Consider the following 20,101-nt stretch of genomic DNA (forward strand, 5'->3'; position numbering starts at 1 on the left):
GCGTGCTAAAATACACTGTTCCGGTGACCTTCTTTGAAGTTATCTAGACGGAAAATTTGTGATCTTTTTCCTTCCTCAACAACTCTGGCAGCTTTTACTACGAATTTTTAATTCCAAATTCATTGCTCTACAAGAATCCACAACCTATAAATTTCATCTTGATACCTATAAATTACAATGAACTAGATAGACCCATTTGTATCCATATTTCAATCTACAACCCTCAAGATTAGTTGATCATGGATTTCATCTTTAAGAGCAGTGCAATACATCCATTGATTCTCTAGAAAATCACCACCTAATGACGGTTTGGAGCCCACTTTCTTACACACAGTCTCCCTCTCTCCAACTCTCTGGCTCTCTCTATATATTTATAAATACACACAGACATGCATATATATATAGATATATAAATTATAATTGTGGTCAGTGGTCATGGTTCTCTTCAATTCGAATTTTTGCCTCATCTCCGTTGCCGACTGGGTCAGCATCAGTGGATCGCTGGTGAATTTATTCCAAGTCTGTTCTCTTTCGCCTCATCGAAGAGAATCCGTGTCGTGATTAGGAGTAACATGTAGTTTACCCTTTTAACAAAGATTTCTAAATTCAGAAGCATAGGAGCCAGGAGGACGAGGAGCTGGGTGCTAGAAATTCAGAGATTTTATGGGGAGAGAACAAATAGAGAAGACGGATGTGGGCAACGTATGGAAGGAGAACGAATGGAGAAGATGGATTCAGAAAAATAGGTTTAAATATTTGGACAATATAGGAATTTAGAATTTATTACTTCAAAAAGTGTTACAATCGCCGGAAGTTGATCTGAAAGCAGCTTTTATTAGCTTCTCTCAAACGCGCTTTAAAAATTTAACCAAACACTCATTATTATTGGTATACTGGACTTGGAAGCCCATTTGGAGGTTACAGAAAGCCCAGGCAAACAGGTCCTAAATTATATTAATGCTCTATTTGTTTAGATATATAATATTTTTTACAAAATATTTTTTTATTTTCAGGTGCTTGGTCGTCGTAAAATATTTACAAAGAAAAAAAATATTAAAATTTAACAAAAATATTTTATCTATAAATTTTAACAAGTTATTTTACATGCCCTGTCCGATGGACTCAACCACAATCTCGATGTAAATCTTTACCAAACACTGACAAAGTAAAATTAAATAATATTTTACCTGGAAAAAAAAAATTTTACATTAAAACAAACTAAGCCTACTTTTATGCCTAGTTTTATTTTACGAAATTAGGTAATCATATTATGCTACATTTGGTGTGTAGGAATGGAATGGAATGCTAGTGGGAATGGAATGAGAATGTTAGTGGAATGGAATGGTCATTCTCATTTTATTGTTTGGTTATAAATATGAAATGTGTAGGAATAAAATGATAATAACCATTCTAGTGTTTGGTTGGACCAATTTAAAATTTAGAATGGAATAAATTTCTAATTGAATTCTCCAAAATATCCATCTTAGTAACAAATAAATTAAATTAACAAATGATATTCTCTAATAATTTTTTAAAAATAAATGGTGGTGGTGGATGGTGGAAAATGGTAGTGGTGTAGGTGGTGGTGTTGGAAGGTGGCGGTGGTGGCAATGGTGGAAGGTGGCAGTGGTGGTGGTGGAAGGTGGCAGTGGTGTTTGTGGAAGACGGTGGCAGTAGTGTGGTGGTTGTGGTGGAAGGAGATAGTGGTGTGACTATGGTGGCGGTGAAAGGCAATGGAGGCGGCGGCGGCGGTGGTGGAAGGTGGTGACGATGGTGGTGGTGGTGGTGGCGGTGGTGGTAGCGGTGGCTACGACGACAGTGGTGGTGGGAGGTGGTGGCGGTGGCAGTGGCTGCGACAGCGATGGTGGTGGAAGGTGGTGGCGGAGGTGGAAGGTGGCGGTGGCGGTGATGGAAGGTGGTAGACTGCGATGGCGGTGGTGGAAGGCGGCGGCGGCGGCGGTGGTGGTGGAAGGCGGTGGCAGCAATGGTGGTGGCGGAAGGAGGCGGCAGTGGTGTAAGGCTGTGGCTATGGTGGTGGAAGGTGGTGGTGATGGTGGTGAAAGGTGGTAAAGGTAGCGGTGGTAGTGGCGATAGTGGTTGTGGTGGTGGAAGGCGGTGGTAGTGAAAGGAGATGGTTGGTGGTTTTTGAACTTGAAGTATGATGGTTTTTTGAGAAGTCAATTTTTTAAAAATAATTACTTGGGAATGGAATGGCCATTCCGTAGGTTTAGTTGTGGAATGGATTTTCATTTCAATGGAATGACCATTCCATTCTATTCCTACACACCAAACAAATGAATAGCTGAAATGAACATTCCATTTCATTCCATTTCTACACACTAAACGTAGCATTAGTAGGATCCTACAAATTCTAACATTAGGTCACTCAAAAGGTATTTTAGAAGCGTAACATGGCTTTTAAGATGTGTGAGTATTTTATCTAACCGGGAAAAAAAGAAGACAAAAAAAGAAAAAAGAAAAAATCGCAAGTTACACAATGCCATAAAGTTTCAGCCCATAACGGCCTTGTCCAGCCCACCATTGTGCATGATAACCCGGCCCAAACAAAGTACTTTGTGGATCCACTTCTCCATTTTACAAAACAGTCGACGAACGACAATCTTCTGTCACTGTTTCTCACATAGAAGAGATCTACACACTCAACGTTACACAATTCTTCCGATCTGAAGAAAATGTCTATCCGCTTCACATTTCATTCATAAATTCAAATCCTGTAATTCCATCTTATATATATATACACACGTATATATATAGAGGGGAGGGAGAGATGGCTTTCATGGCAGTTTTGGAGTCAGATCTACGCGCTCTCTCCGCGGAAGCTCGCCGGAGGTACCCTGCCGTGAAGGACGGTGCCGAGCACGCAATATTGAAGGTTGGATCTTTCATTGTAATATAGTAGTTAAAATTATAATTATTTTATTTCTTGTATTTGAATGTATTGAGCGTGTGGTTTTTGCAACTGACGTTTCGTTCATATATTGTGATTGTGCGATATTCTAATTTTTGGGCGATCAGGAGATTCTAAAGTCAGTTAAAAATTGTCGTTTTGATGCTCTGTTTGGTGATTGAGAAATTTAGCGAAAGAAGAGAAAAAATAACGGGAAACCTTTAAATTGGAGTAGAAATATTTAATTTCTTGTATTGTTCTGCCTTTGGAAAACAGTTCAACTCTATCAAGTGATTGAATTAGGCTCAGTTGGGTTCAATTTGTTCTGGGTTCCTCACTAACGGGACATCTAGTATAATTTAATAATAGTTTGCTTTATTTTACTGCATTTTCTTTGCAACCAGGGGGCCAGGAATTTTAATTTGGGGGCTGAACTAAGAAAGATTCCCATTATTGCAGAGTTAGGGCCAGGAATATATAAAAGAAGAAGTTGTGAAGAAAAAACATTGTTCAAGTTTAAAATTTAATTCAACAATTGTTTTAATTTGTGTAAAAAAAAATGAATCCTTTGATTTCACTTTTTGAAAACATGTCATTGTTAACTTAATGAAATATTAAGAGAAAAATATAACATTTTAACTAAACAAAACACACTTAGCATGAACAAATTAAAGAAATGCTAAGAAAAATATATAATATTTTAAATAAACAAAACACAATTAGCAAGAACTAAATAGAGAAGTGCTAAGAGAAAATATAATATTTTAACCAAACAAAACAAAATTAGCTAGCAGGAACAAAATATAGATGTGTTTTAATAACTTATACAAGAAATAGTTATAAAATATGTCATCAAACAAGTGACAACTAAAAATATTAGCATATATAATGATATTATTTTTATTGGCATTCTTGTGATCTTGGTATGACAATATTTTAATTTTTACTACTTCGCATGAAAACGGCTAATGAGGAAGGTTCATGTATTTTTTTAAATAATATGAGGATACATTCTTGAATTCATATAATGAATTTTATAGTTGTGTATATGTAAGTGTAAATGTAAATGAAACGATGATATAGTAGTAAAAACTAAAAACAATGAATTTATTTTTTTGTTGGACAAGATTTGAGCTCAAATTAAATTTTGTATGAGTTTTGAGATTACACAAATTTTTTTATATTTGTAAATTCATTATTATTGGGGCAAATAAATAAGTGCTTTGGAAAAATTTGGGTTGGCCAATGAATATTTTTATGAGTTTTGGGGCCATAAGTAGAGGTATTTATATAAAAAAATAATTTATGTGGGGTATAAACAAAATTTTGAAAACTTTTGGGGGTGCCATGGCCATAGTTATTAAAGGCCTAAGGCGCTAGAGGTCCTTTGGAGCCTAGGCGCGAGGCGCACGGCGAGGCGCGCGTCTGAGTGAAGTGAGGCATACAATTGAAAATTTAAACTACCATAATAACATTCATATCTCATAAGTCATATCAATATTCTAAAAATTAATATCAAATATAAAAAAGTAAATCCATCAACTATACAAGCATCCAACAACCATAAAACAGAGTACAAATTTGTTTTCTTGAAAGGCAAAGCAAAATGTGTTTTTTGAATGACAAAACGAAGCACAAAAAGAAATAAATATGTTAACCAAAAAAAAAAAAAAATTTGTTAACAAGAAAAAAAAGAAGAAAAAACAGAGTTAAAAAAAAAGAAGACAGAGAGATGAGAGAAATAGACGAAGAGAGATGTAAACAAAGATAAGAAGAGAGGAGAGATCTAGAGGAGAAGAGAGAAAAAAAAAAAAGAAAAAAAAAGAAGAAGAAGAGGAAGAAAAGAAAAGAAAGAAATGACGTGGCTTCGTCATTCATCTTTGCAAATAGGGCTTTGTCTTCGTCTCACAATCTCATTCTATCGTTGTTCGGTTAACACTTTGACTCTTGGGCTTTTTTTTTTTTTTTTGGTTCTTTTGAACAAAAGTTCCTTATATCGTATGATTGAGTTTTTTTTTTTTTTTTTTTTAAGTTGCCAAAAGTACCCTTTTTGGCTTAAGAAATAGAACAATCGTATTTTTTTAAACAAATATCAGTGAGGCGCGCCTAGGTTCCTTATATCGTATGATTGAGCCTTTTTTTTTTTTTTTTTTTTTATTAAGTTGCCAAAAGTACCCTTTTTGGCTTAAGAAATAGAACAATCGTATTTTTTTAAACAAATATCAGTGAGGCGCGCCTAGGCGCACCTCACAAACAGGACGAGGCGCAACCGAGGTGCGCGCCTAGTAAACATCAGTGAGCCTGCGATGACAACAGGCGCTAAACTTGAGCCTCGAGCCTAGGCGCGCCTTTAACAACACTGGCCATGGCCCCTGCTGGCCCCCCTCTGTCTCCTCCCCTGTTTACAACCAAATGGTGTTGAAATTGCTGCTTCTTTTTAAGTCATGTTTGGTTTTGGTAGTGATCTGACAACTTACAGTTGGTTCGTTTGGAAGTCGAATTGTGGCTGTAAAACAATTTATTGTTGGCATTTTTTTTCCGGAATTGATGAGCTCTCTGATGTTAACTTGCAGCTTCGTTCATTGTCGAGCCCTGGTGAAATTGCGCATAACGAGGATATTCTACGGATATTTCTGATGGCTTGTGAGGTCAAAACTGTCAAACTGAGTGTTATTGGACTTTCCTGCCTGCAAAAGCTCATATCCCATAATGCGGTAGCTCCTTCAGCTTTGAAGGAGATACTTGCTACCCTCAAAGATGTAAGTTTAACGTCCGTGTGCAATGTTGTGCAATGTGGTCATTCCTACTTGAAAATGGATTATTATATGCTCTGACATGGTAGGACTAAAGAATTTGTATATACTGTATGGATACTTGGTATGGTGTTCATGTGTGTATGCTCTCTCTCTTTTTTTTAATCTGTAACAAGTATATGCGATCATGTGAAGTGTCAGCTGTAGTGTAGTTGATTCTATGCAAACAAATTTTCTCCACTATGCATATTGTTTGTTAATTTCTTACTGCCATATTGGATATCAAAATGTAAGCATCATGGCCCAAACCCCAGTTTATAAGACCCGAGCATTTGGAATGTGATGAAAAGAAAACCAAATCTATAAAGTAACCAAACAATAATTCTCTAATAATTCAAAAATATTTTAAGGGTTTCAACCCTTGGATCGTTGCAATTCTACGCGTCTCACAAGGATGCTACAGTACCCCTGTAGAGGTGGTGGCATCCATTCATTCGATGTTCCGTCACACTAGGCTTCCATCGCTAAAATCCAACTGAATTCAGCATGTCTTTTTTTTTTTTTTGAAAAAATATCACTTCTCCATCACAATGACATAGCCCAAAAATTTATTTGTCATATTCTAAATAGAATAGGAAGTAAATTATTTACCATAAAACACTTTTAAATAATTCAATATAATAAATAATCATTTGAAAATTTAAAACAAGATAAGACATGATAAACAACATGACATGAAAAAAAGAGAACTCCTACCTTGAACGCGAAAAACCTATCATCAAATTTCGTAATTCAAATGCAACTGATGGAATCACCTAAGGAAGAAAAGAAGTTGTTAAGTTGCCATGTCTTGTGGTAAACCAAGAATAGAAGTCATTAAAGAACCTTATCTCACATAGAAACATCTCTCTTGGCCGTTCTCTCCCAAAACTACACCTTTTTACTAATGTTTCTTTTACTCAGAAGTTGTTCAAGCACTTATGCTACTTGGGTGGTAGCACTAGACATTTGGTAATATATTTGTGGAACGGTGGTTGATACTTCACTTGTTGTGTCCATGTTTTCCGCATTATGGACTTAACTGTCCATAATTTAATCACAAAAGTTTGAGTTCTTGATTCTGTTTTCTTTTGAATTATCTTTTCTTGTTTTACTATCTTTTTATCTGTTTTTGTACTATACTTTTATAAACTGTGATTCTAGATATTTTTATACATCCTTTCCAATCTTCATTTATTTATCTACACACACACACACATAATATTATGCATATACATGATTTATGAATCATGAAAAGATTCCTCTCCATAACATCGTGTGAAGCTCAAATTTGATGAGCAAACACTTTGATAATCATATCTGAAACTTGGACAAACTCCAGTATCATGGACTTATTAATTATCACAATTGATTACATACAACTTCCTAACGCCCAAGTGCCCAAAGCTGAATAGGCATACAAACTTGCTCCCACTTTGCAAGATGGAACTTAAGATCCTCTCCCATGCCTCCTTATAAGAATTTTCGTTCCAGCCTCTCAATCTACCTCACCACTGAAGAAGGCATATGAAATAGAGACATAAAGTAAGTCGGAAGACTCGAAAGCTTGCTCTTCAAGAGAGTTATCCTCCTTCATTTGAAAGATATTGGTTCGTCCAACTGGCCAATCTCTTGTCAAATCGCTCCACGACCAGATTGCAAGAGGAAGCTCTTCTCGAAGTCACCCACAATGGAATTCCCAAGTAGGAAACTGGAAAGGACCCTACACTACCCCCAAAATATCCGCCAATGAGGCTATCTCAATTCTCACCAATCTTCCCCACTGACACAGTCTCACTCTTCTTAAGGTTACCTTTCAGTTTAAAGCCAGAGATAGATTTTGGGATGCGTTTCCCTTTTGAACACTTTCTAATACTTCTTTACTTATCCCAAAAAAAAAAAAATTTTCAAGCCAGAGACAGCCTGAAATCACACCAAAACATATCTCAAATGTCTCAACTAAGCCTTATTTGTAGCACAGTACACCATGGTGTCATGACTGTCATCCTTGAACAGAAGGTGAGAAATCTCCAACAACGAAAGGAGTCCCTGCCCACTCTGAATCCTCCAACAAAGCCCTACTCCACAACTCCACACCATAATGAACGGAAAGGGAGATGAGGGATCTCGAGGTGTCGAAGAAACCGTTGGGGACCTATCCACCAGAACTGAGAATCTCACCAAAGAAATACAGCATTGGATCCATCTCCAACCATCTCCAAAACCTATCCTCTCCAAAATTTAATGCGAGAAGCTCCAACTGATATAATCATACGCTTTCTCATTGTCCAGTTTGCTGACAACCCCCGGCATACAACTGCACAGATTGGAATTCACACACTCACTAGCAATAAGAAAAGAGTCCAAATCTGCCGCCCTCCAACAAATGCATTTTGGGATTCCGAAACTATGATTTGCTTGTCTGCTGCAATTCTAAACAGTCACGGAAATAAGCATGCAAGAGGCCTATCTCCACACTAGACATCCATCCAAAATCGGATGTGTCTCCCACTTCTCATCTTGAACCGAACATGTTTAGAAAATTCATTCCAGTCTATGAATATCTTCTCCACAAGCACACTCCAGTTGGGGTATTCACTTACTTGGAGCACCACCTGCCCCTTTCCTCTCAAACTTTTCTCTCTATAATTCTCCTTCATAATAGGTCTCTCTACACTCCATATCTCCAAAGCCATTTCCTCGTTAAGGTTTTATTAAATAAGTTAAATTTTCTTTACACCCAATCTTCATCTGAAGAGGTCTACAAACCTTCTCCCAATTTCGCAAGTGGAATTTAAATGCATTTCCCATTCCCCCCATAAAAGTGTCTTTCAATCCTCTTTACTACGGAGGAGGGAATCTGGAACAGAAAGTTCGAGATGGTACTCTTGATTAGAGTAAGACAAATTTCCTTCAAAAGATATTGCTTCTTCCACGTGGCTAGCCTTTTCTTGAACCTCTTCACCTCTTTCCTAGTAACACACTCGATGAAGCTTCCAAAGGTAAACCCAAATATGACACCGGAAGGCCCCAACACCACAACGCAAGATGTTGGCCATAATGAATGTGTTATCTATGTTCCCCACTGGAACAATCTCTCTTTTTTAATTTTTATCTTCAGTTCTGACACTGCTTGGAAGCACAATAATACACATCTCAAGTAGCTCAGTTGATCTTCTAGCGCATCACTGAACACAATGACATTTACAAAAAGACGTGTTACCTTCAGCTGACTTCCTTTCCACCCTGAAACCCTAATGTAGCCAAGAGCTTTTGTGCTACTCATCATTCTACTATAAGCCTCCACCATAATAAAAGGAATGAGGACAAAGGGTCACCCTGTCTCAACTCTCTAGAGCTTCCAAAGAAGGCTTCTCCATTCACCATAATTAAAAATTTCCCATTGAGATGCAAAAGAAATTCCACCTCCTCCAGGACCTCCACTTCTCGCCGCAGCCCATCCTCTCCATTTCTGTCTTATCTTTTCCATGTACTAAAGTTTATATTCCTTGTTTTCAATTTATAGTTTTTTCTTCTATCCACTTAGTTTCTTGTAGACATACTATATTAACCTTCCTTCTAACATAGTGTCTACCAACTCCATTTCTTTACCTGTCATTGTTCCTATATTCCAAGTTTCTATCCTAAGCCTACCGTCCTGTTCTAAGTTCTTTACCTGTTCTTGTCCAGCAAAACGCGGGAACCCTTACCTTTTTTTAACCACATCTGGGCGTCAATGTAGCGCCCCATACCCATTTTTTGAGCATCCACAAGCTGATGCAATGCGTTGCTTATGGGAAACACGCAGCCTAGTGGTATATTCTTAGGATTAATGTTCATATAGGTCCTGACAAAAGTTTTACATTTGTTGTCAAGCTACCTATCGCAATTCTCTCTCTCTCTCTCTCTCTCTATTTCTCTCTCTTTTATTTATTTATTTATTATTCGGGATTAAGACAGGCGGGGGAGCAAGTCAAATTAGAAAAACTCACATTGGGTATAGGGATAATCAGGCTCAAAATGATGACTTCCACCATGTCAAGGTGATACTCTACCGCTGTGTTATATCCCTTCCATGCCCACCTAACAAACATATCCAATAATTCAAATTTATTGTATAATTATGATAAAACTGTTTTTTTTTTTTTGTTTTGTTTTGATAAGTAAGAATATATTAGGAAGTGTTCAAAAGGGTAACACATTCCGAAGAGCATACAAGGGCCAAAGCCAGAGAAAAGGTCCTAAGGACTCAAGGAACCCAATAAATCAATAATCTCTTCTATAGATTTACAATTTCTCCCCATCACCCAACTAAAAAGAGAACTAATGATAAGAAATTTCAAAGCCCCAATGGAAGATTCCTCCCCGTCGAAAGATCTTCTATTCCGCTTTTTCCAAATGCACCACCAAACACAAAAGGGAATTGCCCTCCAAAAATCACAGGCATAGCCCCCATTGAGCAACCTCTCCAAGCGTCAATCAAATCCGTCGAAGTCCGAAGCATAACCCATTGGATGTCGAACAAACCAAAAATAAGGCTCCAATAGTTGTGAGCCACGAGGCAATGCAAAAGGAGGTGATCCAAAAACTCTACATCCCTCTTGCACAAACAACACCAATTGACACTAACATGTCTTCTATGCAGTCCATACAAAGAAGGCCACTTTGAGAGAAGCCTTCGAGTGCCAAACCGTCTTTTAAGGGAAATCAGAACCATAGAATTTGGAAAGACAATAGAACGAGGGACGGATTTGAAACCTCCACCGAGGAAAGGGCACCCAAATAAAGGAGTCAGTGCCTTTACCATCCATCTCCCGTCTATACAAAAGATCTAGCACTCCATAAACATCTTTCAACTCCCAATCTCCCACCTGAACCCACCGCTATCAAGCCGATAATAGTCGGCAACCAAGGCATGTCTATCAATGGCAATCCTACGGGTGATTGTCACACCATATACCCTCCTAGAACTAATGTCCCTGCCATTTTGAGCTATGAATGTGATGTATTTAGGAAATTCATCCTAATGAATTTCCAAACCCCCAAGCCTCCAGCTAAACTGACCGGACAAGAGGACCAACCACCTCTCTCCTCTCCAAAACGGCACGAAATAACCCTCCTCCAAAGACGGTGTCGTTCACTTCCGAATCTCCATGACTACTTACCAAGGAGAGCCCTGTTGAAAGGGACCAGCGTCCTAATGTCCAGACCACCTAACTGAATAAAAGTGTGCCCCCAACGGACAAGATGAAACTTGAACTCCTCCCCCCGACCGCCCTAAAGGAAGTTCCGTTGAAGTCTTTTAATCCTTCCAGCTACAGAGGAAGGAATTTGAAAGAGAGAAAGAAAGTATGTAGGGAGACTCGACAATGTACTCTTCATGAGAGTAAGCTTCGCACCCTTCGAAAGGTAATACTTCTCCTAACCTCTATCTGATGAACCTTACTCTACCCACCTTGAAGCCCTGATAAAGCCCAGATCCACTACCCTCCTCATCAGGTCTAGGGAGGCTAGAATCCCAGCAGGTATGGGCTCTTGGAAACTTATCCGTAGAGGTTGGGATGAATTCTCCAAATGTATCCGGTTCAAAATTAGAAGCGGGAGTAATGTCAGGTTTTGGGAAGATAGATGGTGTGGGGATTCGGATTTAGCTAGTAAATTCCCTTGTATTTACCGGATTGCTGTGGCTAGAGATGCGGTGGTCGCTGACTATTATCGTCTTGATAATGGGATGGTGACTTGGGATGTGCAATTCCGTAGACAGTTTCATGATTGGGAACTTTTGGAAGTTACAGACTTCCTAGCATTCATTTATAGATAGGTGGTGGTTGGGGTGGGCATGGACGAGATGCTGTGGGTGGGTAACCCGAGAGGAGTGTTCGAGGTCGAGTCCTTCTACAAATGTTTCCTTGGAAAGCCATTTGGAGGATGAAAGCTCCATTGAAGGTGGCATTCTTCTCGTGGACTATCACTTTCGGAAGCATTTTTACTATTGATAACCTTAGAAAAAGAATTCATATTGTGGTTAACAGGTGTTACATGTGCAAGAAGATGGGGGAATCTGTCAACCATCTCCTTATTCATTGCTTAGTGGTTAGGGATGTTTGGGCTTTGTTTTTGGTTGTGTTTGGTCTTACATGGGTGTTCCCAGAATCCACGGTTGACTCGTTAGAGACTTGGAAAGGGTGTACAGTGGAGAACTGAGTCAGAGATGCTTGGAGGGCCACTCCCCTTTGTATTTGGTGGGGTCTATGGCGCAAAAGAAATAGGACAGCAACAAGCTAAGGAACATGCAGCGGATGTCCCAAAAGCAAGTTCAAGAGCTTTTCAGGTACCCCTCATAACTGTTTTGGCTGACGATCTGGAACAGCTTAGCCGCTAGTTGAACGGATCGACTCGACTGAGATGATCGAGTCCTCAGTCTTCACTTGTTTAGAGTAAACTTCTCAATCGGTTCAGTAAAGGTCTTCACCTGCCTCACGAAGAAAGCATCTACTTCAAGGACCCATAGCTGGCTCCCATTTGGGCTATTAAATACAATTCTTACTTCTTTATTTTTTTGGGTATATGGGCGGGATTGTAATTCAATGGATAGTCTTTTAGGTTTTGTGGATAGCTTAAAGCTATAGAGTCGATTTTGGTCGACTGTTGTCTTCTTTGGGAACACTTCCCCTTTTGAGCGCCTTTTATAAAACCTTACTTATCAAAAATTAAAAAAATGGAAGGCCTCAATCCATCTCTTTCCAACCGATACAAATTACAAAAGGAAGCTCCAACTAACATCATCATAAGCTTTCTCGATATCAAGCTTACACAGAACTCTAGGGATACCACCACGCATCCTAGAATCCTCACACTCGTTGGCAACAAGAGCAGAATCTGAAATGTGCTGGCCACCAATAAAAGCATTCTGGGACTCTGAAATGACTCCATCCAAAATCTCCCTCAATTTCACAGCAAGGACTTTAGCAATAAGCTATAAATGCACCGCACTAGACTTATAGGTCTAAAGTCCTTAACATTGGAAGCTCCACCCTTCTTAAGAATGAGGGCAATGAAAGATTTATTCAACGACTTCTCGAACCGCCCACGAGAATGGAAATCATAAAAGGTGCCCATCACCTCACTCCTAATCACATCCCAGCTCTCCAATGAAACCTCATAGTAAAGCCATCCGGCCCTGGAGCTTTATCACCATTACGACTCTTCAGCACCTTCAACACTTCCTACTTGGAAAAGGAATCTCAAGCCTATCCCTTTCGATTGCTGAAACTGAATCAAAGTAAAGACCACCAAGCCGGGGTCTCCAACTGTTAGTCTTAGAGACTTGAGTAGAGCCTCTGATAGTAGGATGCAATTCCCCTGCACACCTCCTCCTCCCTACACAACACGCGGATCTGCCCGATATGATTACCCCTCTTGTGGGCATTTGCAAGCCTATGGAAGAATCTCGTATTACGGTATCCCTCTTTAAGCCATAATTCCCGAGATTTCTGTCGCCACGATATCTCCTCCAAAATAGCAATCTCCGCCTTCTCCGCATGGCAATCTGCTCTCTGAATTCTCCGACCCTCAACAATACCACCCATCCCTTCCAACCAATCAAACTCAGCAATTTCAGTAAGGGCCCTATTCTTCCTCCACTTCAAGTTTCCAAACACCTCCTTATATTTTTAAGCTCAGCCTTCAGGAGTTGAAGCTTCCCAGCCAAAACAAAACTCGAGGTACCTATCGCCTAGCCTCCTCCCTCCAAGACCGAACTCTCCCCCGAAATTCCTCTGCTCTAAGCAACATTTTCTCAAATCTGAACAGGGTGCTTCGAGATTACAAACCACCACAATCCAGAATATGATCAGAGTTCACCCTAACCAAAGCCGCCTGAACAACATCCGTAATTTCTCCTCCCATTCCCCAAAAATCAAGGATCTGTCCAGCTGGGAGAGAGTGGGGGATTCCCTACTGCTAGACCAAGTAAAGGCCACACCCTCCGACTGTAAGTCAATAAGATGATGGCCTCATTGAGCTCCGAGAATTGCGTCATAGCCAAAGACCTCTCCCCCCTGTAGATCTCTCTGTCGGGGACCTAACCACATTGAAATCCCCACCCACACACCATGGGAGAGATCACATCCCCTTCACTAGACTGAACCCCAACAACAAATGTCTCTCTGCATCATCCACCGGCCCATAAACCCTGGAGAAGGCCCATCTAAAACCATCCTCCACCAATACAATGGCACATGAAATAGAGAACCTACCTCTCCAAATGTCCACCCGGCACCCCTGACTGCCATCTCCCGTCCACATGATGAGGATGCCTCCGGAAGACCCCGTAGCATCCATCGCCTCCCACTCAACAAACCTCCCTCCCCAATGGCTCCTAACCAACCTATCTGTCATCGAAGAAACCTTCAATTCTTTTGTAAGCAGAAGACATGAGCCCCCCACTTCCTCACCGTCAACTTCACCACCTTCCTCTTATCTAGATCATTGAGACCGCGGACATTGCAAGAAATGATTCAGTGCTTCATAAGGAAACAATGTCATTCACCTCCTCCTTGCTCCTCTCTCCACCCCTCACTTCCCCTCTCCCTCACTGACCCATCCTTCCCCTCATAATTGACATAAGAGATGCGATTTCTCACCTCCCTCTCCCTTTTTCAAGAAGAAGGGTTCTTCTTCTTTAAAATTGCTTCCTTTGCTTTAGCAGTGGCGTTCACGTATTGTACGAGGATAATTGACACCCTCTTAGTGCCCAGAAAGATATTTTCCAAGTTCTGTCTTTACTAATTGGCTTCATCTGGACATTTAAGCTTATAATTTTACTTGTGGCATTTCAGCTAAGGTGATATGCAGCACTTCATTTACAATCTCTGGATGAAGGCAAACATTTTAAACTTTTTTTTTTTTTTTTTCTTTGCAAAGTACTTGAGTAAAAAGTATTTTTTTTTTCCCTTGAAGAAGAGGCAAAACTTAGATGCTGTTTGATAACTCAATTCCGTGCTTAATCAGAATTAAGTGCTTATTCAATTAAGTGCATTTGAAAACACAATTTGAATGTTACTAAAAACGGTAAGCACCACTTAAAATGGGGTAAAATTTTAAGTGACAGGACATCACTTATCACTGAATGTTGAACGTTGAAAATTTAAAAAGATATAAAAATATTTATTTTTTAATTACCACTTAAAAACTTCAGCACTTAAAATTCAGTACTTAATTTTCTGTTTTATAAAACAGCACCTTAGTGTTTTTCTCCTAAATTTTAGTTGGTAGCAAGCTAGTAGCTATAATCTAAATATTTTTTTTTCACTTTCTCTTTTTGGTTAAAGTGCTGGATTTGTATAATGATGAGAGGAGAATTGTTCATCAGAGGATACATGTACAACTGACAGTACATGAGTGAGTAAATTTTCTTCTTGCATAGGCAGCTAGAAATTTTTATATTGCATTTGCGAATGAGTATTACTCATTAAATAGCTACCAAGCTGATTTCCCCATTAAATAGCTTGCTAATAAAGGATAATTGATTACTTGTGACGTAGCTATTATCATTTGCAGTTTTCTGTTGGTATTCCCCCCCCCCCCCCCCCCCCCCCCCCCCCTCCCCCTCTTTCTCTAATTATTATTTAAATCTCTGCAGTGATTTTTGCATAATTATTAAAAATGATTCTTCTTGCCGTTTTATTTGCGATAAGAAATTTAATTTTGTACTTGGAATCTAATTGTTTCTTCTTTCTCTTTCCAGCATGCTGAAATGGCAGATGACACCGTACAACTTAAGACCCTACAGACGATACTGATAATATTTCAGTCGCATTTACAACCTGAAAATGAGGTGGTTATTGATCATAGCATTTTTTCTTCTCAAAATTTTAATCTTACAAGCCACAAAAATTTGTGTTTCTCAAAATTTTAATTACATATACTTGTTCTTTTATGCATATAATGACTCATGATTTGTAAGTATTGGATTGGATAAAAGTGGTTTGATGTGACAATACTTGGATGCTGTAGGGTTTGGATAGTTGTCAACAAAGAAGTTTGATATTGTAAATCAGTGTTTATGGGCATTCATCTCTGTTTTTTTAATTTGGAGTTATACAGGATTCAAGTGTACTTTTGACAGGTTACCAGGCCTTGAAGAAAGATTATTGGGGCTAATAATTCTATTTTCAACATTGTCTACTAAAAAAAGAAAATGTCCATATTATTTTTTTCCTGAATAAAAATGTCCATATTATCTATCGTGAAAATGAAAGACATGCAGCATTCATGTTGGTTTAAAATGCATGAGCTATATTTTTGGAATTTCTCATTGGTCTGGTTTCTCAGACTGAAATCTTCTATTGTATATCTATTTTTTCCTTGGCAAGAAACTCACACTCATTTGCCCCTATGGGGACTTGAACCCTCACCATTCACTTTGGAAGGTAGAGGAGATACCACTAGGCAATGAAGCCTTTGGTAAATCTTCTATATTTTCCTCTTCTGGTGGGAAGGGGAAGGGGGAAGTTGTTGACTTTTCTGTCTTGACTGTTTTATAAATTTCAGGAGAACATGGCTCAGGCTCTTGGTATTTGTCTCCGGCTTCTTGAAAACAGCAAATCCTCTGACAGCGTGAGAAAGTAAGTTAAATCATTAGAAAACATTCTTAGATGTCTGGAGGAGTTCCATCACCCTTCTATTTTATTAATTTCTCTCCCTTTGTATTTGCATTTCTTACCACTTTTAACCTCTTTTGAACTATTCAACTTCTCATTCCATGTCAATCTATTTCAGCACTGCTGCAGCAACCTTCAGGCAAGCAGTAGCATTGATTTTTGATCACGTGGTTAGTGCTGAATCACTTCCGGTGGGCAAGTTTGGTTCAGGAGGATACATTTCTCGAACTAGTTCAGTTACTAGTGACGTTAATCGAAGTATTAATCTTTCAGAGTATGTGATCTCTTGTTAAGTCAAAGTCAGTCTTCTCTTCAAGTTTTGATCAGATGATTGTAAAATTGCTAAGTTTCGTGTGTATGCATATGTATATGTTGGAAAGTTTCTTATTTTTTTCTTCCTTTTAACCATCGTATGGAATGTGTGTGTTATATGTGTGTGTATACCTTCAATTATTTATCTATTTAAATTTCTAGTGCCCTTTTGTGTCTATCTATTATTATTTTTTTTGGTTTAAATCATCTAAGGTTGGGTGTTTTGGTTTTCCATATAAGGATAATTCTCACTTTCATGGCATAAAATTGTAATATTTGAACTCCCTACCATTTTTTTTGACTGACTCAGATTCAACAGGTCATTGGAGCATGAATTTGCTTCTGGAGGGAAATCATTGATGAGGGAAACTCTAAGTAAAACTGGAAAGCTTGGGCTTAGGTTGCTTGAAGACCTGACAGCTCTAGCTGCAGGTGGATCTGTATGTGCTAATTCAAATTTGTAGACTGTTACCTAGATTCTATTATCTCAGTTGCATGTGGGACCTGTTTCAGTTTTGTCATCGATTCCAGTTCTTAATGCAGTGATCAATACAAATGTCATCATATTGCCAGAAATTGATCTTTTATTTGACATATTTTCTTAACAATGAATTTTGTATTTGCTTGCATCCTACAGGCAATTTGGTTACGTGTCAATTTCATTCAACGGACATTTGCACTTGATATACTCGAGTGAGGAATCTTTCTGTCCTCAACAATTTAAATTCCTTTAAGTTGCATTCTGCTAAATGCTATTATCATGTATTACAGTCACTTGCATGCATGACTCGGCTGATTTTCACTGGCTATATGATTAATATTCCTTCAATTTAAGTGCTTTTGGAAGTTTTGCTGCATTTTTTTTTTTTTTTTTCATTGGCAAGAAATACACCCACACACCCACTTTTTCCCCTATGGGGACTTGAACCCTCGACATTTTACTTTGAAAGGTGAGGAAGTACCATCAGGCTACAAGGCCCTTGGTGAAGGTTTACTGCTTGAATATGGTTAAAAATAAACATATTTTTTATTTCTTACTAATTATTTTATCTGGTATGATTTTTGAGGGCTTAAAGAATTTGTATGACATGAGTTGATTTGCAATAGTTAGCAGGTAGCACTCTATTGTTTGTCATAAACATGTTAACTTGTGACAGTATATAATTTGAATATTTTTTTTATACAAGTAAGATTTCATTAAAAAAGGCGCTCAAGAAGGCACCGCTCCCAAAGAATACACAAGATGCTAAAGGCTACAACTAAAGCTTCAAGCTATCCACAAAATCCAAAAGATGCCCCAAAGATTTACAATTACTCTTATTTACCCAAAAGAATAAGGTATGGAGTATGCTATAAATTTGGCCCACTGGCTGGGCTTGGTGAGTGGAGTCAGAACCACTCCTTAGTCCTTTCTGGCACCAAACCATTGCCGGAAACAGCCTCACGCGCTCCCACTTGCTGTTGGTGCGCATATGGGACTGCAGATCTGGTACACTCTCGTCCCCTTCCTCAAGCAGACCCCAAACTCACCAGCTTCAACCCCTTTCGTGACTACTGATTTCAGGTGCTTAATTCGGTCACCAACTGCCATCAAATCCACCTAATATGTATGCCTATCAACTCTCCACTATTCAAACTACATTTTTGAACAAGAGTCATTAAAAAAGGTGCTCTGTTTGGTCGTTCCTAAACATGAGTTTTCAAGGGTTCCATAAAGTCAACCCATACCTTCTTCAAATCCACCTCCACATGCATCAAATTACCAATTCAATCACAATAGCATAACCTGAATAATTAAATCACTTATTCAAACAGTTAAGTGTTAATTGCTCTACACCTCCTATGATTTCTCATGGTCCATTGGAGTTGTAGTTCTGTTTGTATATAAATCAAATACTTATGTATACGCATACATACCCATACACCTACTATAGCTACCTGATAGTACCTGTGGAATCTACTGCAGGTTACATTAATATTCACATTAATCATTCACCTTGATCAAGTACAACATTGCATCTCTCGGCCAACAATATAATTAATCATACACATATAAACCAAATATATAGACTGTTGTACTCAAAAGCTGATTGCCCAAATTAAATTTAAATGCTAACTAATATACCAAAATATAACAATCATTGGGGAGAACTGGAGAAGATAGAATACCACTTACAAAATTCTAGTTGAGAAATCCTTCTTGGTTTAGTGTTGGTCTCCTCCAAGTCCTTCTTTCTTCTGAACTTCTTTCTTTATCTACAACGGTAAAGGATAAGGTAAAACCCTAATTGCAATGTTTCACTTATATACTTGTCCTATCCACTTGTTTGGATACATATTTAGTATGGGATTTCCTTTGGGGCGGTAGGGGCGAAGGGTTTAAGTATCACCTTGTCAAATGGGAGTAAGTTTGCAAGCCCATGAAGCTGGGTGTCTAGGTATCAGGGGGTTGGTTCCCTTTAATCAAGTTCTTTTGAGTAAGTGGTTATGGAGATTTGGGAGGGAAAGGCATCACCCTTGGCGAAGGCTAGTTTCATGTCGTTTTGGGAAGAGAGTGGCGGCTGGTCTACTCGTTTGGTTTCTATAGTGGGAGGAGTTGGTGTGTGGAAATCCATTCGGAAGGGTTGTGATGTCTTATCTTCCCACATCAGATTCAAAGTTCATGATGACAGATGTGTTCGATTTTGGGAGGATCTCTGGTGTGGTGACCAGCCATTATCTTGTTCATTTTCTAGATTATACAGTATTGCAGTTGATAGACATGCTTGCGTAGTTGACTGTTATCAGCTTGATAGTAGTGGGATTACGTGGGACGTGCACTTTCAACGATCTTTTTAGGATTGGGAGATGGATGAGGTATGTGTTCCTTTGGATCTGTTGTATCGGCAGGAGGCAGTTGGCAGAGGTAGTGATGATATTGCGTGGATCCCCTCTTCCCATGGTCGTTTTGAAGTACGATCCTTGTTTCTATGCCTATCTTATTTTGATAGGCTTGATTTTCCATGGAAGACCATATGGCGTTCTATGGCTCCAACTAGAGTGGCATTCTTTGTATGGACTGCTGTATGGGGTAAGATCCTGACGTTGACAATTTGAGGAAGAGAGGTAATTATATCGTTAATTGGTGTTGCATGTGCAAACAAGATGGTGAGTTAGTTGATCATATCCTTTTGCACTGCCCTGTGGCGTACAACTGCTGGAATCTTATACTCGGTTTGTTTGGCATGCTTTGGGTAATGCCCCGATCTTCTAAGGATTTGATTCATGCATGGAGAGGATGTTGCGTGAGAAGTGGTGTACACGATTACCGGAGGATTGTTCCATATTGTGTGTGGTGGTGTATTTGGAAGGAGAGGAATAACAAAATGTTTGAAGGGATGGAGTCGTCCACGGCGACGCTGAAACTTCATATTATTCATTCTCTT

General features: G+C 38.9%; 1 protein-coding gene across 2 annotated transcripts in view; it reads left to right on the plus strand.

The window, feature by feature from the left end:
- Positions 1–2,605: 2,605 nt before the first annotated feature.
- Positions 2,606–20,101, plus strand: part of LOC132295225 (uncharacterized) — a 125,244-nt gene continuing 107,748 nt past the window's right edge. The window contains exons 1-7 of one of the 2 annotated variants that reach the window (XM_059793397.1): positions 2,606–2,893; positions 5,482–5,667; positions 15,449–15,538; positions 16,255–16,328; positions 16,483–16,638; positions 16,996–17,116; positions 17,314–17,369. In XM_059793397.1, coding sequence (XP_059649380.1) covers positions 2,789–2,893; positions 5,482–5,667; positions 15,449–15,538; positions 16,255–16,328; positions 16,483–16,638; positions 16,996–17,116; positions 17,314–17,369 — 788 coding nt within the window. In that variant the 5' untranslated portion in view covers positions 2,606–2,788. The remainder of the gene's footprint in view (positions 2,894–5,481; positions 5,668–15,448; positions 15,539–16,254; positions 16,329–16,482; positions 16,639–16,995; positions 17,117–17,313; positions 17,370–20,101) is intronic. The other variant, XM_059793396.1, reaches the window with a different exon arrangement.

This window comes from Cornus florida, unplaced genomic scaffold, assembly GCF_030987335.1.
Source record: "Cornus florida cultivar Cherokee Brave unplaced genomic scaffold, ASM3098733v1 CherokeeBrave_3.0.0_Hap2_Chr02, whole genome shotgun sequence".
In the NCBI taxonomy this organism is placed as follows: domain Eukaryota; kingdom Viridiplantae; phylum Streptophyta; class Magnoliopsida; order Cornales; family Cornaceae; genus Cornus; species Cornus florida.